We start from the raw sequence: 24,306 nt of genomic DNA, 5'->3' as shown, positions 1-24,306 counted from the left end.
TATATGTGTTAGTTTTTAATCTAATATCTCGTGGACGTATAGTTCAATGGATTAGTGCGTTAAGTTAATTTAATAAGTTAATTTCATGTTTCAGTATAAATAATTCCCTCTACTCCCTTCACTACACACTAATCTACTGAACTGAACGTTCATATTTTTTTTTACCATTTTTACAACAGATTTAGTATATAATATGTTTACAGATGAAGAAAAACCTCAGTTCAAAGTACATGTTCCATCAGTTAAATTATACTAGATTTTTTATATTAATAGTCTGAAACATTATTATAAATATTATTCATCATGGTTCTACCTATAATCGTATCAAAATCAACCTTTGACATTCGTCCATATAGTAAGAAGAGTGTTACAGTCGGATTATTAATTAACAAACAAATTTCGATTATTGTGTTATTAGAATGTAAATTATCAAAGAAGATAATTACTTTAAACTTAGAACAATGGTTTACACTCATGTCTGAATCTAATTACATTTCAATTACTAATAATTTACATACCAGATGTAGACGAACAAAAATATCTGACAACTTTACATATTCAACTAATGTTAAGCAGAGTTCAATTACTTTGCATATCAACCATGGGCGTAGGTGGGGGGGTTCAACCCCCCCCCCCCCCATTAAAAAGTTCCAATCGGTTAATATATAATAATAATAATCAAGAAAAAAATTGCATGTAGATACTACAAACAACAAAAATTACTTTTTAGTTAAACATAAGAAAACAATTAATATATTGCTAAAGTATAATCAAGAGCGAAGATGAATATTTTTGTAATACAATTTTACAAGTACGCGTTTGTTACGAAAAATAATGATTATCTATATGGATATCTAATGTTATATTCAATATTGTAATAGCTATAAATATATAAATAAATATATATATAAAATTGCGTGCCCAACGGCTGCCGACGCCCGCATCTTATTTTGATAAGATATAGACTATAGACGTATATATTATTATTATATATATAGAGTATAGACGCATACGTCCGTACTCAGTACTAGCGATACTGCTATTTTATTATAATAATAGTTTATTAATAGTATAAGAATTTATCACTGTGTTTGAAATTATTACGTAATCACCGATTAACGATTTACATCACGATCAGGTAGGTCATTTGACATTTATCCTGGAGCTGTAACGCATTGCAGTTTTCTTAGATCTCAGTTTGCACGTTAGAATTAAAACATAGGAAAAGTGTGATAAACAGTTTTTTCCTCTCATTTATAATCTTCTCAAAATTTTAGCCACTCTTCCTGTGTCTACTGCAAGTGCGGAACGTTTCTTTTCTACATTAAAGCGCTTAAAGACGTATTTACGAAACACTATTGGTCAAGAGCGACTTACTGGACTAACTCTTCTAAATATTTATAGAGATATAGTTGTTGATCCTTTACTCATTGTGAACAAACTAACACAACGTAGAAAACGATTAAATTTAATTGTATAATGTTCAAAAAAATAATATTAAACATATTTTATTAATATATGCCTATATTTTTGTATTTTGGTTTTTTTCACGTTAGCCTATTATTAATAATTTAAGTCGAAACCCCTCCTATTAATAATCTATACCTACGCCCCTGATATCAACAATGATTATATCACTTTATCACATATAGATTTATGTAGACTTAAACAGCTTCAACATTGTGTAGACCTCTACATTGCAGAAAAACAGAAACGTCTACCGAGTTACCAAGCTACATTTTACACAGCTTACGATCTAATAAAAAACGACGTCCGTGGTCTACCTATCAGTTGTCAGAGACATGAATTCACAAACCAGTATATACAAAACTAGGATTTTGGTTATTACACTCATCTACAAAACGATGACACATCATTCCTATATGAAATATTACAATACCATTTTAATACAATGTCAGACTTAATACTTCAGGATCTAATAGTATAAAATAAATACATATTTATATAATATATTGTATTGTTTATTCAATAAAACTCATTTTTTTTTTTTTTTTAATATAATAATTAGCCTATTATTTTACTTTTGATTGTACGACGTCCTGGGTCTTGAAGCATTGTGTCAAATATTGACTGCATGGTTTAATTCAAGCTAACATTCAATGTCTGGTCTTTTGACTTCTCGCTTGTATACAAATTAACACCAGCTTCACTAAACTTCCACCAATAATTATTATTTTTTTAATCAAGTAATGAAGTGAAAATAAAAAAAAGCGGGTAAGTACTAAGTCGTGGATGTCGCTCTGCTGTACAGTAGGTTACTGTAATGGATGGGATTAAATTTGAATGCAATGATAGGTATAATTGTATACGAAATTCTGAACGGAGATGATTTGTCAGTCTAGGATATATTATATTTAAATATTGTCATAATATATTCTATTTTGAAACAAATATTTTATTTTTCAATTAAGACGCATTTTGCATAAGGCACCTGTTGAAGTGTGAATCCGTTTGTTTAATAATAATAACACCGTACTTAATATTTCTATTATTGAGTGGACTGTATTAATTTATTGTACAAATTAAATATTATGATTTATATTGTACGGACGACACGTTGGTGTTATACCTTTGTATTTCGTTAGAAACGTCGACGGTAGGTCGGACTCGACTGGTCTGTAATAATCGCAATTTGACGGTGTGCCGATTTCCGGATAACGACAATATCGATAATAATAATAATAATAATATGGGAAATCGGCACACTGCTCGGTACGCAACATGCCGCCCGCCTTGAAACATTGATTTCAACGTAGCAATAAATAGAATACGAAATAATACATAATTTTTGAGTTAACTTGATTTTAACAATGGAATATAAGTCAAGTATACTTACGTTTACAAATATTTATATAATCAAAAAAAAAAACACAAAATAAACAAATATTTCAATTTTACAATTCGAACACACATCATTATAATTGATCTATGCGCTGAATTTAACAATAAAATAAAAAATAACATTTTAAGCTTGCTAAAGAAATTTATCAAAATTTTAATCTGAATTATTTCCCTTAAATGGCAGAGGACACAATGTTCGGACTGCCCGTGTAAAATGTCCCGTCGATGTACGTATTTCAGCGACTCGCACCACCCCGTCACCGCCAGCAGTAGTTTTGGTCACTCGCCCTAAACGCCATCTTAACGGAGGGATATTATCCTCCCGTATCAATACTACGGTACCCACGTCCAGCTTAGGCCCCTTGTCACCAGACCACCTCTTTCTCTCTTGGAGTTGATTTAAGTACTCACGGCTCCATTTTTTCCAAATAATTTGGGAGTATTGCGTTACTCTACGCCATCGCGTCAAACTACTTGTCGGCATATTTGACAAGTCGGGTTCAGGTATAGATAAGAGTGAGTCGCCTATAAGGAAATGACCTGGGGTCAAAAAGGACGTGTCATTTGGGTCGGATGACATTGGAGTAATAGGTCGAGAATTTAGGCAAGCTTCAGCGCGCGTAAGCACAGTACTAAGCTCTTCGAAATGCAGGTGAGCGTCACCCACAGTTTTTTGTAATAAATGCTTCATGGACTTTACGGCTGCTTCCCATAGTCCCCCAAAGTGCGGCGAACGCGGGGGAATAAAGCGCCATTGAACACCAACGTCTGTTAAAGCTTCTTGTACCTTTTTTTTATGTTGTTCTGAATTAAATAGATCCTTCCACTCTTTCATTTTGCGATTTGCTCCGACAAAATTTGTCGCGTTGTCGCTATAAATAGTTATACTTCTTCCTCGTCGATCAAAAAAACGATTTAATGCGTTAATAAACGATGATGTACTCAGATCGCCGACTAATTCGATGTGTACTGCTTTTGTTGAAAAACAAACAAAAATACACACATAACCTTTTACTAATGGAGCATTGCGGCGCATAGCTGTCTTAATCATAAACGGACCCGCATAATCAATTCCACAATTTAAAAACGCGCGCGTCGGTTCTACTCGTTCCGCGGGTAAATTACCCATAATCGGTTGTACGACTACTGGTTTATAACGAAAGCATGTTATACATTTATGTATTATACTTCGGGCTATATTTCGTCCGTTTAAAGGCCAGTACTTCGATCGTAGCGAACATAATGTCGCCTGTGGACCACCGTGCATGCATCGTTCATGCTCATACTTAAATAATAACCGTGTAAAGTGACAATCCTCCGGCAACACAATTGGATGGTGCTGATAGTTGTCTAACGTAGCGGCATTTTTTAATCTTCCTCCTACCCGTATAACGTTATCTTTGTCTAAAAACGGACATAGTCGGAATAACTTACTTGATACGGCTATCTTATTCGAATTGATCAGCTCTTTAATCTCTTGCGAAAATGCTTCCTTTTGTATACACTTAATTATTGTTGTCCGTGCTCTATTTACTTCTTCCACACCGAGTACGCCGTCGAGCTTTGAATTTTTATGTGAACTGTTGTAGCAAAAACGTAAACAGTATGCTACGACACGTAATAATTTATTTATACATGAGTACCTGTTTATTAATGACAGATATTGCGGTATTACATTGCAGGTAGTTAAGGTCACTGACCGAGCCTCCGGTATTTCTAAATTTAGAATATTTTCGTTTTTAATAGATTTAGGCCAGTCCTTTTCATCTTTTACTAACCAATCGGGGCCGTGCCACCACAACGGCATATTGATTAATTTTGTCGGACAACAGCCTCTGGAAATTATGTCCGCTGGATTGTCTTTCGTATCAACGTGAGCCCAATCAGATACCGACGTTTTTTCCTGTATTTCTCCTACGCGATGGGCAACAAACGTACGCCACTTTGTCGACTGAGACGATATCCAAGCTAACACTATGTTTGAATCGGACCAAAAATAATTTTTGGTGGTGCCTAATTGCATTTTTGGAATGACTCTGCTTGCTAATCTCGCTAATAGTACAGCGGCGCATAACTCTAAACGAGGAAGTGATACGACCTTGAGTGGTGCGTCTTTCGACTTCGCGCATATTAACTTAGATGTATGTACGCCATCCGAATTTGTACTTCGTAAAAATAAGCAACACCCATAAGCTTCTATGCTTGCGTCGGCGAAACCATGAATTTGAACGTTAATAATTATTTTACCTTCACCTGTTATTTTTCGTGGTACAACTAAATCATTTAATGACATTAATGATGATCTATACACTTTCCATTCGTCCTGTGTACTTTCTGGAAGTGGTTCGTCCCATTGCATTTTCAGCAGCCATAGCCGTTGCATCATTGATTTGGCCCGAATAATCGCAGGTCCTATCAATCCGAGCGGGTCGAATAAACATGCTATTTTTGATAATATTTCACGTTTCGTAATTTGTTCACCGTTTTTAAGATGTTTTTCGTGTACTTTAAATTGTAACGTATCCTCACTAGAACTCCAATATAATCCGAGTATTTTCGTTATCGCGTTATCAAAAGTTTCGTGTGTGGCGATATTTTTACCATCATTAACATCTATCGATAGGTCCGAGATCAGATCACTATTATTTGACGACCATTTTTGTAACTCTAATCCAGCTGAGCCCAAAACCTCGATGAGTCCGTTACGTAATTGTATCGCTGTTTCTAACGTGTCGGCGCCTCCTAGAAAGTCGTCCATATAAAAATCGCGGACTATCGCTGTATAAACTTCAGGTTTCGTATTACGTATTGTTTCGGCTAGTTTACCAAGACAGCCGGTTGCTAAGAAAGATGCGGGTACTGTTCCGTACGTAATAGTCTTCAATTGAAATATTTTTATCGGCTCGCTCGGGTCCTCTCGCCATAGTATTCGTTGAAAACTACGATGTTCGTCAGTTATCCAAAACTGTCGATACATTTTAATAATATCGGCCGATAGCACGTAATTATGTGTGCGAAATCGTGTGAGAATAAACAACAAATCATCCTGAAGAACTGGACCCTTTAATAACATATCGTTTAAACTTACACCATTATCAGACTTACATGAAGCGTCGAAAACTACTCGCAACCGCGTCGACGTACTTGACTCTTTTACAACCGCGTGATGTGGTAAAAAACACGTATTAACATTATTGACGCATTTATCGCCAAATATTTGTTCCAAGTGTCCTAATTCCTTATATTCATTTATGAATTTAACATATTCATTTTTTAATTCCGTGTTATTTTCAAGTCGTCTCTCAAGAGCTAGAAACCGACGTTTGGCGATATTATAAGAGTTTCCTATTTTTAAAGTGCTATTCCGAAATGGTAGGTGTACGATAAAACGTACGTCCTTGCCGCGAGCCACAGTATCGTCAAAATATTTTTTACACAATTTTTCTTCCGCAGTAAACGGAGCATCAACTTTACATTCTTCCATACGCCAGAAGCACGGCAAAATATTTTCTAAATTTGATTCTGAGTGTGTTGATGTAGTATGATGGACGGTACTAATTGTCGTTTCAGTTTTACGATCTAAAACCGATACTGGTCCTGATACAACCCAGCCCAACTTTGTTTCTTGAAATACCGGACCGTTACAATGCGGTTTTATTTTTCGATCGCACAATAAATCATAAAAGTGTGAAGCACCAATTAAAATATCTATTTTTTGTGGAACGCGGAATGACGGATCAGCTAACTTGATATTTTCTGGAACACCACCTAAGTCGACTATATTTTTTGTCGGTAAATCACCTGTAATTTTTGGGACTACTAACATTTTTAATGAAAATGTATAATCATTGAAACGAGATCCGAAGCGTGCGTGTACGTACGAATTTACGTGTTGAGTTACAGAACCTATACCATTTATTTGATGAGCTGACTTTATTTTTCTTAACTTCAAGGCTTGAACTATTTCTTCAGTTATGAAACTGTTTTGTGATCCCGAGTCCAATAGTGATCGACATAAAATCGATATTGCGCACTTTCCTATTGCTCGTACGACGGCCGTTGCTAAAATTACGTTATCGTGATCAATGCACGATGCATGTGCGGTAGTCGACGTACTTACTATTTGTTGATTCGAAATTTCATTTGATTTTTTTTCATTATGCTTTTGTGGAATAATTAAGTGTAGTAGTGTATTGTGTGCTTTATGACATTTGTAGCAATTATTCCGCGAAAGACAGCGTTTAACGTCGTGTTTTCGTAGGCATACCTTGCAAAGCCCTAGTTCATTGACCCTTTTTATTCGCTCGGTTACTGATAATGACAAAAATGAAGGACATTTGTAGATTGTATGCGACAAATCACACGCATAACATTTTATCTCCGCTGTAGAAACTAAAGATGTAGAGGTGTTATTGTTTTTGTTAATTTTATTTTTTCGATTTTCATTTTTGTTTTCCGACACATACTCAACGAGTTTAGAAATGTTTTTCGATGATTCGATTGCTTCCAAAATTTGCGAACGCGCATCTAAAAATAATATTAAATCTGCTACTTTGGAAATTTCGGTTTTTGAGGATTTTGTTTCCCATTCACTTAAAGTGATAGCATCTAACTTCGTGCAAATAACATGTACAATCAGTGGACCCCAATCGCATGGCTGCTGCTTCAACGCTTCTAAAGCGGATATATGACCACGTAGTGTGTCGGAAAATTGTCTTAAACTATTCGACGAATTTTCTTTTACGTCACGTAATTCACATATGCCTTTGACATGAGACTGAACTAATAATTTTTCGTTTCTATACCTCGATATTAACGTTTTCCAAGCGTGCTCATAATTATTTGCTGTTGTTTCGAGATTCTTAATACAATTTGCAGGTTCGTTAACTAAAGATGAGCGCAAATAAAAAAATTTTTGTATTGGCGTTAAATTAATATTTGTATGGATAAGCGCCACGAAAATATCGTGAAACGATGTCCAGTCTGCGTAATCACCGCTGAAAACCGGTATATTTAGGGCGGCCAGCTTTATCGTTGACGATGCGGATCCGATACTCTCTGCGCGCGACGACATTTGCGGGGAGGCTTCTCCATGCTCATTAATGTTTGTTCCGCAGCTCGATCTAGTGGAATTTATCATTTGCTCTGCTTTCGCCATCACTTCAAAATACGCATTTTCGAACTCTTCTCTGTATGCTGAATGATCTGTGCTATTTGCGCTAGCCAATTCTTCAATCTCCGACTGTACACGTTCAAAATTATACCAAGCCTCTTCGACCTTTTTACGCCGCAATACAATTTGATTCATGTCACATTCGGTTGACCCGATGTAACCTTGGAATCGCGTTAAAATGGCCTTGATTTGGCCACGTCGCGCAATCAATACACTAATATCATCCATCGCCTAATAACGTCGTACAATTAAGCAATAAAATATAATATTAGGTATAATAATATTAAGCTCGCTAACGACCGCGCCGACGACGACTTGTGTCTATTGTATCTATGAGCCTAATCAGCAATCAACTTCAGATAAGCGTGCCGAATATCGATAATATACTAAGCGCTGTTATATAATATTATATATTATATTATGAAATATAGTACTGTGCACTGCGCTAGCCTATACCTAGTTTTCGGGAATTTTATTCTTTATTTTAGGAAAGGACATAAGAGAGAACATATAAGAGGAAATAGGCTAAACTCTTACCCGACTTTTATGGATCTGGGCATCTGGCTCTGCGTACTGGGCTTCTTCTCGAGAGACAATGTATGATGTGCTGGTTGGCTGGCCTTATGAAATTTGAAACTGCTCCTTTATGTTTTAGACAAAACGTCGAATTTGAGCTGAGACACGAACTACCGATTTTTATTAATTTAACGATTTTAAATAGTAGATCAACGATGATCCTGAATCGTACGAACGCACTAAAACGCGATATTATAGCTACTAATCTATTTGGCAGCTAAAGAAACACACTCTCCGCGTTGCTCTTACCACGTATGTGAAAGATGATTTAAACGAATCCTGGTCGAATGGACCAAATGTTGAAGTGTGAATCCGTTTGTTTAATAATAATAACACCGTACTTAATATTTCTATTATTGAGTGGACTGTATTAATTTATTGTACAAATTAAATATTATGATTTATATTGTACGGACGACACGTTGGTGTTATACCTTTGTATTTCGTTAGAAACGTCGACGGTAGGTCGGACTCGACTGGTCTGTAATAATCGCAATTTGACGGTGTGCCGATTTCCGGATAACGACAATATCGATAATAATAATAATGACAATAATAATAATAATAATATGGGAAATCGGCACACTGCTCGGTACGCAACAGCACCTTTAATCAATTGGTGTACTTATCATATAGTTATCATAATTCATAATACATTATATTATCATAGATAAACATAGGTATACATATACCTGGTTTGATTTATAAATCGTTATCATTACGCGATTTCATAAAAATTTAAAACTCAAACGCTCAAAACATTTTTCCTATAACGACACTTCAAATTTTCTCTATAGCTATTTGAAGCAAAAGTTATGGAAAACTTGGTGTTAAATTGTATAACCTTAGATATAAATACAAACAATATTATGAATTTTGAACTACAAAATAATTTTATTCATGGTTTTGACGAATTTTTGTCAATATTTGAAATTCAAATGCTAATAAAACTTTAATTTGAATTTCCGGTGGACATTTTTTTTGTGATAAAGATTGAAAAATTTGTAAGGAGCCTTGTATTAAATTTTCAAATCTTAGGTATAAAAGGAACATTTTTTATGAATTTCTAGAATGAAATAATTTACGAATTTTCGTGATTTTTACGTATGTTGTCAAAATTAAAATTTGAATGCATGTAAAAAAAAAATGTATCTATATATTTATTTTATTTTTCAAATGCTATTGTAAAACTATTTTAGGAGCCTTGTATTAAATTTTCAAATCTTAGGTATAAAAGGAAAATTTTTTATGAATTTCTAGGATAAAATAATTTACGAATTTTTGTGATTTTTACGTATGTTGTCAAAATTAAAATTTGAATACATGTAAAAAAAAAATTGTGGCTATACATTTATTTTATTTTTCAACTGCTATTGTAAAAATATATTATGAGCCTTGTATTAAATTCTCAAATCTTAGAATTAAAAAAAAAAACTTTTATGAATTTCGATCTAAGATAATTTAAAAAATTGCCGTAATTTTTGCGTATTAAGTCAATATTTGAACTTCAAATACTAATAAAAAAAAATTGTGCGTATGTATTCTTATAATTTTTTAATTACTATAATAATAACTTATGAGGAACTTTTTATTCAATTTTCAAGTATTTAGATAGGGCCAAAAAAATTTTATCGACACTTAAAAAAAAAATTTTCAGACAAATTGAAAATTTCAGTCGTCTATATATATCTCAAAAAAAGTCAAAATATTTTGAAAATTAGATCATGTAAAGAAAATGCCAATCCTAATAACTGGTAAAATTTTCAAGTATCTAGGACTTATGCTTTTTGATTAATAACAAATATTTAAAATCGTTTGAGGATAAATCGTTATTGTTACGCTATTTCGTAAAAATTTAAAATTCAAACGCACTTAAAATTTTTCCTATAATGATGCTTCGAGTTTTCTCTATAGCTACTTGAGGGAAAACTTATGGAGAACTTAGTGTTGTATTTTTAATCCTTAGTTATAAACGCAAAAAATTTTATGATTTTTCAACTTCAAAATTACTTGCAAATTTTCGCGTTTTCGACAGATTTCGTAAAATTTTGAACTATAAACGCTTATTAAAAAAACTCGTGACTTACGATTTTTAATTTTTTTTAGCTACAATAAGAACGACTCATAAGGAACCTTGTATTAAATTTTCAAGTTTTTTTGGTCATCCAACATTTTTTTACCGACACTTCAAAAAAAAATTCTCAAAATAGTCGAAAATTAAACTGTATATAGATAGCACTACCATAAACATTTGGTGAAAATTTCAAGTATTTACAGAGATTAGTTTTTGAATTACAATAATATAAAAAAATCGATTCAGTCTAAAACTGATTTTGCATAAAAATTCCCGTTTTTCTGTCATTTTTTTTTTTGTTTTTCTCAATTTTTTTGAAAAATGTTGGAAAATGTTTACTTTTGACCTCTATAATGCGCCAAGGATCTTCACTTTTACATCGGAAACCACCCCCAAAGTTTGAAATCGAAGCATTATTTCGACTAGTTATGCTGGACACAGACACAAAAACAAAAAAAAAACAAAAAAAAAACATCATTGTAAAATCAATACATTCATCACTTCGTTCAGAATCTAAAAACCTAATGAAAAAACAATAGTTTAAAAAAAGTAATTTAATGATAAATTATTCACGTATCCTTAACTGGAACATTTTCAATATTCGAACATTTATAATGTGTTATCATCCAGTAATCAGTTGGCTTCTCCTCAAATGAGTTTTTATCGTAATTAATCCGTCGCCTTGTCGAAAAATTAGCGAATTAAAAACTTCCTCATCATATTCTTTTGATCTTAAACGATCACCAACATTGTCTCTGTATGATGTATTCTATAAAAGAAAAAAAATTTATGTGATCATTGTAAAATGATTTAACTTACCATTTTCATCTGCTTCTTTTTTATAGATTTTTTTTCATTTGTCTTCTCAACACCATGTTTAAAAGTAGTTTTTGTTTTAGATGTTGATGCAAACGGTTTAACTTTAGAGTCAACGGAATCACTGAAATGTTCATTCCATTAAACATAAAAAAATAATATATTTTTGTTTTTTATTTCAAAAATGTACAAGTTGTTTTAATGTAAAAATATTTTAGTCATACATAAAAAAAAAAAAATAATTTTATTTTTTATGTATGTTTCTTAATAATTATAATCATAACGTTGAGTAGTGTTACAACTGACCTCTAATTTGTTTTTTTGGTTGTTTTAAAAACTTTACTTACCTCTGATTGTGAAGAAATAATTGATGTTCTATAAGACACTTTTGAGCTGCGTTGTAGACTGTGTTGAGGGCTGAATTGAAATCTTGAAGACTGATGAACGTTCATGGTTTTACACTAGCTTTTTATACACAGATATTAGCCACTACCATAATAATTTGATATTTAAATGTTAATGTTAAAAGCAATGACTTTAAAAAACCTCTCTACAAACTTGTTTTTTAAATGAGCACAAGTCAATGGCTTTATATCAATTATTAAAGAAACAGGATATTCCCGCCTTGGAAATCAGATTTGATATAACAACGTAAATGACCTCAAAAGACTTCAACAAACATGTTCAATAATATGAAATATGCATATATTATAACATAAACTAGTATTAATATTATTAGAATCAAAAATAAATTAGTATGTATAAACATCTATCACGAGAACCGGATTTCAGATATAACAACGTTAATAGCAATGACCTGAAAGACTTTCCCCAAAAAAATTATTATATTTAAATATCAAATATAATCTAAAATAAATTAGAATGTATATATTCAAATAGACTTCTCATATAATAATGTAATAAGAATTTACATGAAAAGACTACAAACATGTTTTTACATGGATAAAAGAGAATGGCATTTTTATAAACTGCAGGTATTAAGTAATATAATGTACAATCATCTCAACATAGGATTATGAGAGGTACCTAATATTCAACGTCGAAAGAGAGGGTTAAATTCTAGTATAAAACACCGAATTTTTAAACTTAAAATCATCAGTTCAGCAGCAGCAGTTCAAACAGACCAAGAAGCTATCAGAACAGCAACCATCCTCGACTCTCCAGCAAAACAGTTGCCGACCGTCAAAAAACACAAAACATCTTCAACAACAGTGAATAGCAGCCAGACTCAGAAAACAACCATCAGTCAGACTTAGAAAAGAATACTTTAATTCTAACTATGTAAGTACCTATTTTATTATTTTATTAAAACTTTAAATCTTTACTCCTATTTAAAAAAAAAAAAAAAAACTAGAAACAGAATAATAAATAATAATACTTTAAACACATCATCATTTTATAATAATAAAGTTTTTCATGATAATATTATCTATGTTTATATGATAACATATTAACATCATATTTATACACAGACTTCTATAATAACTAGATAACTCCGTGCATTCCAAGGTTTATAGATTATAATCTATAAACTTTGCGTGCATTCATTGATTAAGTATACATAGATAGCTCATGTCAATGCATGATATGGAAACCGATGAAATAATTCACCGCCGTGTAAATAGATAGCGCAACAATGTATATTATTTTTATTATCGATGGAAATAATAATAAAGCATCTAACTGCCCCGCGCGCCGCACTGCCCCGCTAACCACACTGCTCCGCGCAACACATTGCCGACGATCGGACGATATTACGATAATAAAAACCGCTTTGTCTAATTTATTTTTTAAGATTACAATTTATATTTTCATGTTTAATTATTTTTTGACCACATATTATGAGATTTCACCGCGTTGGAAATAAATATACTAAATATCGCTATACTACTTTTTTTTTATAAATAGTTTATACTATTGAACAGTACAGGGAATATTTCAGGGGGGGGGGGGGGTATGACCCCTTAACCTCAGCTCTGTTATTGAAAAGGTGTAAGTACGAGTAAGGTGTTACGTTCTAAGAACAATTAAAAGTTGGATTAAATGTTATAGACATATAAAATAAATGATTCAAACATTTGTACGTGTCACACGCGTTGGTTTATCTATATTGTTTTATTATTTTAAATGATTCATTGTTAATTATAAAGTTAGATAAAATGTGTAATGTGTAAAATACACAGATTATAGGTAATATTTTTTTCGAACAAACAAATATAATATTATCACAATCCATAAATACATTATGTATTAGTATATATTATATTATAATTATATATAATATAATAAACAATAACTTAATTCATAAGCTTATGATACTTATAACTTATATACTATATAGTATATACCTACTTATAAAATTATAATGATTAATATAATATGACCTTATATATTTAATATTAAGATTATTCGTTACTTAAAATTTTTAATTTATGTTTCGATTTTTCAGACCTTATTTTTTTATATTTCTGGAGTTCCAATTAAAATCTCTTAGAAGTCTACACATAATTAAATATCGAATAACAAAATCAGTATGAGGCTCACAGTGTGTATGAAAACTTATAGTTGCCGTTAAATTTTTAATTTTTTGATGTATACATTTAGAAATATTTTTTTTGTGAGGCATTTTTTTTCAACCATTTTTTTTATAATTTTTTGAGCATGGAAAATAAACTTTTAAAATAAATCAGTGGGTCTTCTTAAAAATAAATTTGAACTTTGCGAATCATAATTTTTACAAAATATTAAGAACTCTTTTTCATTAAACTGCTCATCGTTAGTTTCTTTTAACATGACATTTTCACATAACCTACACTTAAATTTTTCTACACATTTTTTACCCAAGTAACCTGAAAAATATGTATTTGAACATTGTTCTAGTGTTATGTTAGGTGTACAACCATTATCACTTTCCCCAGTGAATGATGTAGATGACAACGATACACTCGATTCAGAGGTAGCATAATCTGAACTTTCATTAAGTTCTTCAATATTATGTTGGGCTGCTTCATCACGGTTATCATTGTTTAATAAATGAGTGTCGACATCTGCTTTACAGTTCGAATGTATAGACGGTTTCATAAGATTTATTTTAACATTCATACGAAATGTCGTCCGAAAAACACGAGCTGTTGGATTTCTAAAAAAGTTACGTTCATATAATTACATAGTACAGAAATTAAATTTATTTATTAAAAAATGAAAATATTTACCGATTGTATCCTCCTCTTTGTCTAAAAACTGAAAATGTATTTTCAATAACATCAGACGTCAATCGATTTGTCAGAAGGTAAGTATATCCTTGAATTTTTTGTTGGTTATAGAGCATTTCGATTGAATTTATGGTCCACAAGAGTCCATCAAAGCACGGAGGTCTATCGTCTTGCCTACATTTGGTTTTCACTTTTTTTAAGTTTTCGATCCAAGATTTTTTTTAAGTAAAAACTCCAATTGTTGATGACGCTCTTCGGATATTGCACATTTGTAAGGATTCTTGTCGAATAATGATTTACTATTCAAAACGTCTAATAAATTATTTAACTGTTTAATCATATCAAGTGTATTAGAAGCAGTATTCGATTTCAGTTGTTTAGACATTATGCAAGTTTCTATAGCGGTGGCCAACGAATTACTAAAGAGCTGCATAGCCAATTTACACGACATTAATTGAAACGGGCCGGGGTTCATATGACTGTCAGTAATTTTTAAAAGAGACCTACTGCTTCCACTATTTTTATCAATTTCATATACGTCTCTAAGATCTTTAAATGACGTTTCTTTTCCTTTAAAAATAAAATTGTTCGATTTGAAGTTATTTCTTAAATTTTTAAATATATGCGGTGTATCGAAAATAGAATAAATCTTTCGGCCCTTTACCTCAATAAATGGTTTATTTTTTGTCATTTTAAAATCTTTAACAAGAGTTGCAACATTATATATTTTTACCCTGGTCACAAATCATAGCGGTAACTATAAATCCACAGTCCAACAATTTTTCAATGACGTTCATAAGTAAGATACTCAAATCCGTGTGTTTTACAGATGTAGAAGTAAAAAAGTATGAGATTGGTAACTTCCATGAAGCATACAAACCACGAATTAGAAATACCATTGCTTGGCCAGCTAATTTATTTGACCTTCCCAATGGACCCAAGTCTTCATAGCCTTCAACTAGATCAAGGTATTTCGAGTACTCTAAAAAATGTTTTATCTTCATTTCATCGAACACAAGAGTACAAAAACGTTCTTTTTCATCCATTGTATCTGCTTTTATTTTAAGTTGCCTAAAGACATTTGGGTTGAACCCAGTTTTAAACTTTGAATTGCCAATCCATCGCCTAATTGCATTGTCTGTACTTCTCCACATATGCACAAGGTGTCTGTGCTATAATCTAGCAATCCCCATTTTATTAGATTGTCTTTCGTTCGGCCAATTCCTGTCCTAAGTCTGTTTAGTGTTCGCCAAACCGGCCATGTTTCATTATGACCAGATGGGAGCGACTCGTTCGGCACCCAGCTGGAGGTACTGCTTATCTCATTTCTCCATCTGGCCGTTCTTTCTACTTCAGGATGTGTTGATGAGATGGCTTTTGTATGGTTCATGAAACTCTTCCTGGATTTAAGGCGAGGGAGTTGTGGAGTTATACCGTACATAGGGTGTCGTGGATCTGCTGTTATTTTCGTTCTCTCCCAGTCTGCTTGCGTGGATCTTCTTATTGGCGGAGGGGCTATTCCTGAAAGTATATATAATTGTTCTACCGGCGTATTTTTTAGGCAACCAGTTATGAGTCGGCAGGACTCGTTAGTGCGACATCGACCTTTTTAGTATGTGCTGACCTACCCCATACTGGACTGGCATATTCTCCCGCTGAAAAACATAAGGCTAATGCCGTAGTTCTTCTTAGGACGTGGGGATTACAGCCCCATGTGGAGCCACTGACCTTCCGCAATATGCCATTTCTTGTCATTATTTTATGTTTGGTGTTTTCGCAATGGAATCTGTAGGTGAGAGATCGGTCTAGTGTTATTCCGAGATATTTTGGACACTGTGTATTAGTGATTTTCGTCTCATTCCAGTAAACGTTAAGGATACGGTTGGCACATCGATTCCTTAGGTGGAAAGCACATACTTGTGTTTTGCTTGGATTGGGTTTTAGGTAATTGCGTCTATAGTATTTTCCGAGAATGTCCAAAGTAGTCGATAGTTTTTCCTCTACATTTTCAAACTGATCGTGTTGAGTAGTATATATTTGTATGTTCACAGCCAGCTTTTCCACGGTAATTTTTTTTTTTCAAGGGGAAAATTCTCCCTTGGAGCACTCTGATTTACCGCGTAACACAATACGGTGATTACACAAGATTGTCCACCTATTTGCGCCTTACACAAAAATATTTACCGTATCAACTATTTTTCCCCGTTTTTTAAAATTTTTTCAATCAAATATTTTTATAAAAATTATATTTCAAGTAAAGAACACAAATTATTTAATAAACTTTTTTTATTTTGTTCAATAAAATTACACAAGTTTTCTTACTTCTCTAGTAAAAGGTACATATTCTACAATACGATCATGAATTAACAAACAATAAGCAGTTACACCTGTAAGAGATTCCGATGCTTCAATTTCCAATTGAACATCCACTGCTGAGGCTCTTGCCGAATCATTCTGTTTTGAAGTATCAATAACTATAATGGGTGCGTTCGATAGAAAAGTAGATGGACTCAATATAGGGTTCCGTATACTTTTTTCGTAATACGATTCTTGAAACGATGTATACATATCATATAATAATGTAAAATTATTTTTTGAAAAATCTAAATTCAAATTATCATACGGATATGCAATCGAGTTTAGAAATACTTTAACGTTCGTTAGATTACAATGGTCGAATATACTACAATCTTTTGTTAGTGTATTTTTACGACCTTTTTGTAATCCAATTATAATAAATCGTGGTTTTTCTAATTTTGAAGCGGTTTTCAAGTTCCATACTACTTTTTTAGTAGTCCCGAGTTCAGGATATTCAAAAGTTTCAAAAGATCTAAAAGGAATAAACAAACTTTTTTCTTTTTCTACAAGTTTCAATAACTTTAACCTTTCTTCATCATCAACAGTAATATGCGGAACCTTCCAGACTATTTTATTTAATACAACTTTACCTGAAGCAGCAACTATATCACTTTTAAGACTTAACGCATTTAAATCAGTATGACTTCGAGTTAATATTAATTCCAATCTTGAATTTACTAATATTTTTTTATAATCTTCAAACAGTCCTAACCAATATTTCAATGGAATGCAAGCACTGAATTCACCTTTATCGTTTGTTAATTGTGTTCCATTTTTCAAATTCCAGCCAGAATTTTCGTAACAATTATAGTTATCTGGTGTACCAGATAAGTATCCTTTCAGCGAGCTTGTGATTCCAAGAACACGTGTGCTATCTACTTCTATTCCATTTATTTCTAATCGTATTTGTTCGAAGAGGTATGAATAACCATTATTACACAGTTTCACTTTATCAGGTTCAGATATTGTTCCTTCTAAAAAAATAAAGCTCTCGTGTAGATACGGATAAACATCTGTTTGCTGTACTGATATTCGTATTTCATCATTATTATTAAACGATGTTGTGTACGGTGTATATGAATGATATTCAATTTTCGTTATTTTAGAATCCGTCTCGTACCGTGAACTTATATCTAAAATATCACTTTCAGGCATTTTGTTTTAATTGATAACCTAGAGCTTGCAAAATTTTTTTATTTTTCAACGTCAATTTTTTTACTTTATTTGATGTTACCGGTACCACTTTAGTCTTATGACTAGTTGAACTGATCTGAAGTAGCGGATTTATATTGAATTTTAATCCCATATCAAGATCCGTAACGTTTAATATGTAACACGATTGTCAATGCCTCACCAAAATTGTTAATCAATTTATGATCTTGATCAACTAACTGAACGGTTATCGTATCAATATTTGTTTTATTCAATTTGTAATATATTAAATTTGACGGTGACTGTACTACTTTCGATCCTAGCGTTTCACTAGGGAAAAACTCATAAATCGAATGACTTTGAAGATGGTTGTTGAATGATCCTTGAGCTATATTACACATTACTTTTATAGAATTAATTGTGTTTAAATTCATAGGTTTTTCCGATCTATGAGTAGATAAGAGTCTTTCATACTCTGGCTTATATTCTCGTTTTTCAAAACCCAATACAGGTGCCATGCTATGTGCAATCTCAAAGTGTAGTATTCCATTACATTTTATATTTGATCTGAAATCGTTAGGATCAACCGAAATGTCACATGTTAACTGAGTTTTGAATTTTTCATTATAAATATTTATTTGTTCCTTAACGCGATGCTTAATATCTTTAATTTCATAACATCCCTCTTCCAGTTTAATATAACACCACATACGATCATTATTATTATTATGATCACCTACTTCTATAGCAAATTTATTATTATGTTTATTGATATTCGGGAATGAATTAAATGTCTGCAAACATAACAAAGCAATTTCTGAATCTTCGTAAAGGTTTATAGACGGAAAATAATTTGCAGATAATGTGATTTTGTCCCCGGTTAAACTTAAAGTGACTGACTCGTACATTCTAATATCTGAGATATAAATTTAATAATGAAACTAGTGACGCTTAATATGCAGAGCAACTGTCAATGTCTCATTAAAGTTATCGATCGGATTATTGTTTTGATCAACTAACTGTACAGTTATTGAATTAATGACTGTTTTGTTTAATCTGTAATATATCAAATTTGGTGGCGACTGAACTACTTTCGATCCAGTTCTTCCACTAGGGAAAAACTCATATATTGAATGACTTTGAAGTTGATTGTTGAATGACCCATGTGCTATATTACACATAACTTTTATAGAGTTAATTGTGTTTAAATTAGCAGCTTTTCCCGAACGAAGATCTTCATGTAATGGTCCATAGGTTCTCTTTTCAAATCCAAAAACAGATGCTATACTGTTTGGAACATTTAACTTTAGTCTTCCATTGCATTTAATGTATGTTCTAAAATCGACGTGATCAATAGATACGTTGAATGTTAGCTGTGTTCCCCATTCATTATTGAAGTGATATAACTCTTTCTTAATTTTGTTGTTAATATCTTCAATTTCATAACATCCTTCTTCCAAAATACATATAAACGTTTTTTGTTTATGCGCATGATTTAATGACGGAATTACATCTATCTCCAGTCGGTTATTAGTTAAATTTATGTTTGGAAATAAATTTCGTGTTTTCAAATATAACAAAGCTATTTCCGAATCCTCGTAAACGTTAAGAGGTGGGAAATAATTCGTGGATAATAAAGTTGTGTTTCCAGTCAAACTTAATGTAACAGATTCATGCATAATAAAAATTCAAGACATAAATGTCCACAGTTGAATGAATTGAAATCTTGATAGTTAGAATAATTATATATTATTTTATACTCTTTAAAATAGTGTTGTAATTCAATTGGTGGAGGTAAATCACCAAAGCTATCAAAATATACTACTTTATCTTTATTTTTATGAAACGCTACCCAATGACTTCCATTACCTGAAGATATATCTAAGTTTAAAATACCACATTCATTTACATACGGTTTTTTAGGTAAGTTATCACGTGAAAACACTCCACGGAAATGATTGATTTTCAACTTTGTTATACATTTTATAATATCTTCTGACGAAAGCGGTCTGTTAGGTAGCGTATTTAACAGTTTTTTTTCCATACCTTGTTTTTGTTTAAATTTAAACCACTACCTTTTTTTCTTTTTGAATTTTGAATTGCATTATACACACTAGCACCTCCAGACATTAAGCTACCAAGTGCTGACAATCCCGCAAATATAGGTATTAAGGGAATTACACCTCCTGTTTGTCTCGGTGGTAAAATCAGTCTTTTGCTACCATTTTTTTTCTTAGACATTCTTTTTTTCTTTACTGCTATCATAAGATTTTTTATTTTTGTAGCACGTTTCTTTTTATAACCCATTCCTATTTTTCTTTTAGCTTTCATCGCGTTTGTTACTGCATACGCAACAATTTTCTCCTTTTTAGGAGTATCTATAGCTTTAAATCTTTCCCAAGCACGATTTTCTAACACTTCATCAGCTTTATGTCTATCGTTTAAATTTTTACTAGATGCATACGCAATATCGTGATCACGACAAGCAGTATCCAATGGATTTATTCCTATGTCACCACGATTTAATCTTTTTTTTAATTTTGTACCTGGCCCACAAAACTGATAACCTGGAACATGAGATTCAAACGGAAGACTATTTATAAGAGAGTTTACAATACCTTTACCAGTCTTTTTCGATTTACACTTTCGAGTTGAACGCATCATCAATAACTGAATATAAAATAAAAATCTTTGAGTATTTATAAGAAAATGGATTTAATTGAACAGAAAGATAAATTAGAAATAATAAACGTAGATGTACAAATATCGAAAAAACCATCAAGACATGGTTCGTTATTACCTGATACTATACGTGCTATATTAGTTGGTCCTAGTGGATCGGGTAAAACAAATATAATGTACAATCTAATCACACATGAAAACGGGTTAAGATTTGAAAATATTTATTTATACTCTAAAACCTCTAATCAAGAAAAATATGTTTTGTTAAAAAAAATAATGGATGATATACAAGGTGCTAATTTGTTCATATTTACAAACGCAGATAAAGTTATAAAACCTAACTTAACTAAGAAAAATTCTATTATAATTTTTGATGATGTAATATGTGACTCACAGTCTGTTATTAGAGAATACTTTAGCATCTGTAGACATTCAGGTGCTAGCTCCGTATTTTATTTAGCACAAACATATTCTAAAATACCAAAACAGTTGGTAAGAGATAACTCAAACTTTTTAATAATTCTGAAACAAGATGACATGAATTTACGTCATATATTCAATGATCATTCGTCGACAGATATGGATTTCTCAGAATTTCGGAAAATTTCTCATTTATGTTGGAATCAAAGTGATTATGGGTTTATGGTTATTGATAAAACTCGAGAAATGAATGAAGGAAGATATAGATGTGGTTTTCATACGTTTATTAAAATAAAATAATTATATATATAATATATATATAATGTAACATTGTTATTATCTACATAGTCTTGCCAGTGGTCATACGATACAGTAATATTGAGTTTATTATTTACTATGAACAAAGAAAAAGTTTTGCTGAAAAATTTAATAATATCAAAAAAAAATATTAAACGAAAAATAATGGAAATGAAACGTGGTATTATAGATTCAGATAACTATTTCCGTGAAGCATTTAAACCAATAACTGAACCACTCAGTACAAAAATAGAAAAAAATACATCGTGTAACTTACAACTAGCTGATTATAAAAATGCAGAAACCTCATACACTAGTGGAGAAAATGAAGATGATGAATTAAATTCGACATTTGTAAATTTTTTTGAACGTCCTAAATCACAACGTTATGATAAATCTTATGGTTTACATTATGATAGGACTAGTGATTCTTACAAAGTAGGAGATTACTCTGTAACTTTTAGCCATGGTAACTTACAGCTGCTTAATAAATACTATCCATGGACATTAGGACTACAGTCTTTATTATGTGAGAAAGAACCAAAAAATACAACTATACAAGATATGGAATCTTATTACGATATTTTGAAAACTTCTCGAGTTCATTTAAAAGCGGATGGGAAACCAAAAACCTCAAAGTTTCATAAATGGGCGACCGTTGTAAAACCTCTCTACGAAAGAATGAAAAATGAAGAAAAGCAGTTAAACGAAGAAATAGTTAAAATTAATAACTCTAGAGCTCCTCGGATAAGCTTTAAACAATTAAACGAACATTTATCTAGTTCGAGTGCTAAACGTAGTAACGTTCATAATAATACAACCATAACAAATGAACCATTTGATTTTAACCCTACAGCAAACAGTTCTATGTCTGTAGATCCTCCAGTTGAAAAGATGTTTAATTTTACTGCATCACCACATGCTAAGAAAGGTTCTGGTTTATATAAAGATGTAATACCTCAAACACAGTTAGTTTATTATGATGATCCAAATGAATTAGTAACTAGATTAAATCTTTTAACATCATCACAAAGAGTTGGTAATACTGGCGTTAGTAATGAAATCATATCTATTTTAGAAGAATTACGTGAGAGGAATATTATAGTATAATGACAACCTTAGAAAATATAGCTAATGAGCTACATCGACCAGCGAGAAAAATATTTCCTAGACGTAGCGTAGTTACACGGTTTAAAGATGATCTCTGGCAAGCTGATTTAATAGACATGCAGTCACATTCTAGACAAAATAAAGGTTTTAAATTCATTTTAATCATAATTGATACATTTACCAAGTATGTATGGGTAGAAGCATTGAAAAATAAAACAGCGGAGGAATGTACAAAAGCTATGTTTAATATATTGAAAAAAGCTAATCCAAAATTGTTACAGACAGATAATGGTACAGAATTTTATAATAATCAATTTCAAGATTTAATGAAAAAATATAAAATTAAACATTATAGTTCATTCAGTGTCATTAAGTGTTCAATTTGTGAACGTGTAATACAAACTCTTAAAAATAAAATATATAAACATTTTACTGCAACAGGTACATGGAATTGGTATAATACAATATCAAAAATTATACAAAACTATAATAATACAAAACATAGAACAATTAAATGTACACCAAGTGAAGCTCGAATGGATGCAAACAAAATTAAACTTAACACACATACAAATATCAAAACATTATACAAACCAAAATTTAAAATTAATGACAAAGTAAGAATATCTAAATATAAACATATATTTGATAAGGGATACACACCAAATTGGACGACAGAAATATTTACAATTTCAAAAATTTTACATACAAATCCAGTAACGTATCAATTAAAAGATGAATCGAACAATATAATCTTAGGTGGTTTTTATGAACAAGAAATTAAATTAACTGATTTTCCAAACACCTTTCTTGTTGAACGTGTTATAAAAAAAGTTGGGAATAAAATGTTTGTCAAGTGGTTAGGTTTTGATACAAGTTATAATTCATGGATAACGTTGTCAGATATATTAAAATAAAATTTTATATTATATTATTTTTATCATATTATCATATTTTACCTTTTTACTGTTTTTCTTTGATAACAATAAAAATTTGTTTATTTACATGAAACATTTAACAATTAAAACATTATATAATACTGATAGATAGCGCTTTTTGTTTATTTCGATTGCGGATATATAAAGTTTTTTAATTTATAGTGGCCATAAGCCAATGTATTAATCCCATCATCCATTATATAACGTTTATCATCGTTAGCACTAAGAACAAGCTTAGTCATAGTTTTCGAATGGACAATATGTTTATTGGATTGAATAAAATTCATTTTTCTATGAGTTTGTTTATCCTCAACAGTTATATGGTTTATAAATGCATTTAATATATCCATGTAATTTTCAAATTTCATGTGATTTTTAATTATATACTTTTTTACACCTTTTGCTTTTTTTTCCTCAACACTATGTACAGTTTTATACGCATATAATTTCGGTCTTAATGAGACAAATTCTTTTAGAATTATTCCTTTCATTTCATCCTTAAAATATCCTGGTTGATTTTTATGTGTCTCACTGAAACAATAATGGTCTTTAGGATAATTAGATGTATCAAAATATGGTAGTAAACTATTTTTTAAATCATCGAAAAAATTTGTT

The 24,306-nt window shown here is 31.4% G+C and overlaps 5 protein-coding genes across 5 annotated transcripts; 2 read left to right on the top strand and 3 right to left on the bottom strand.

Moving 5' to 3' along the window:
* Positions 1-3,016: 3,016 nt before the first annotated feature.
* On the bottom strand, positions 3,017-3,553 carry LOC149056817 (uncharacterized). The gene has a single exon (XM_089223190.1). It carries the CDS (start codon positions 3,551-3,553, stop codon positions 3,017-3,019), a length of 537 nt encoding a protein of 178 aa, XP_089079316.1.
* An 839-nt stretch (positions 3,554-4,392) lies between these two features.
* On the bottom strand, positions 4,393-8,263 carry LOC149056816 (uncharacterized). Its single transcript, XM_089223189.1, has 3 exons — positions 7,329-8,263; positions 4,538-7,154; positions 4,393-4,470 (listed from the first exon to the last, which is right to left on the bottom strand). Exons 1-3 carry the CDS (start codon positions 8,261-8,263, stop codon positions 4,393-4,395), a joined length of 3,630 nt encoding a protein of 1,209 aa, XP_089079315.1.
* A 7,528-nt stretch (positions 8,264-15,791) lies between these two features.
* LOC149056815 (uncharacterized) lies at positions 15,792-18,249 on the bottom strand. The gene is made up of 2 exons (XM_089223188.1): positions 17,089-18,249; positions 15,792-16,255 (listed from the first exon to the last, which is right to left on the bottom strand). Exons 1-2 carry the CDS (start codon positions 18,245-18,247, stop codon positions 15,792-15,794), a joined length of 1,623 nt encoding a protein of 540 aa, XP_089079314.1. The 5' UTR covers positions 18,248-18,249.
* Positions 18,250-20,953: 2,704 nt separating this feature from the next.
* Positions 20,954-21,596, top strand: LOC149056814 (uncharacterized). The gene is made up of 3 exons (XM_089224488.1): positions 20,954-21,086; positions 21,243-21,418; positions 21,504-21,596. Exons 1-3 carry the CDS (start codon positions 20,954-20,956, stop codon positions 21,594-21,596), a joined length of 402 nt encoding a protein of 133 aa, XP_089080614.1.
* A 128-nt stretch (positions 21,597-21,724) lies between these two features.
* Positions 21,725-22,861, top strand: LOC149056813 (uncharacterized). Its single transcript, XM_089223632.1, has 2 exons — positions 21,725-22,439; positions 22,500-22,861. Exons 1-2 carry the CDS (start codon positions 21,743-21,745, stop codon positions 22,751-22,753), a joined length of 951 nt encoding a protein of 316 aa, XP_089079758.1. The 5' UTR covers positions 21,725-21,742; the 3' UTR covers positions 22,754-22,861.
* The last annotated feature ends 1,445 nt before the right edge of the window (positions 22,862-24,306 follow it).

This window comes from Diuraphis noxia, unplaced genomic scaffold, assembly GCF_037042655.1.
Source record: "Diuraphis noxia isolate RWA-SAM2 unplaced genomic scaffold, SU_Dnox_SAM2 contig0003, whole genome shotgun sequence".
Lineage (NCBI taxonomy): Eukaryota > Metazoa > Arthropoda > Insecta > Hemiptera > Aphididae > Diuraphis > Diuraphis noxia.
Note: the sequence above shows the minus strand (reverse complement) of the source record. Positions and strands in the feature narration are given on the sequence as shown.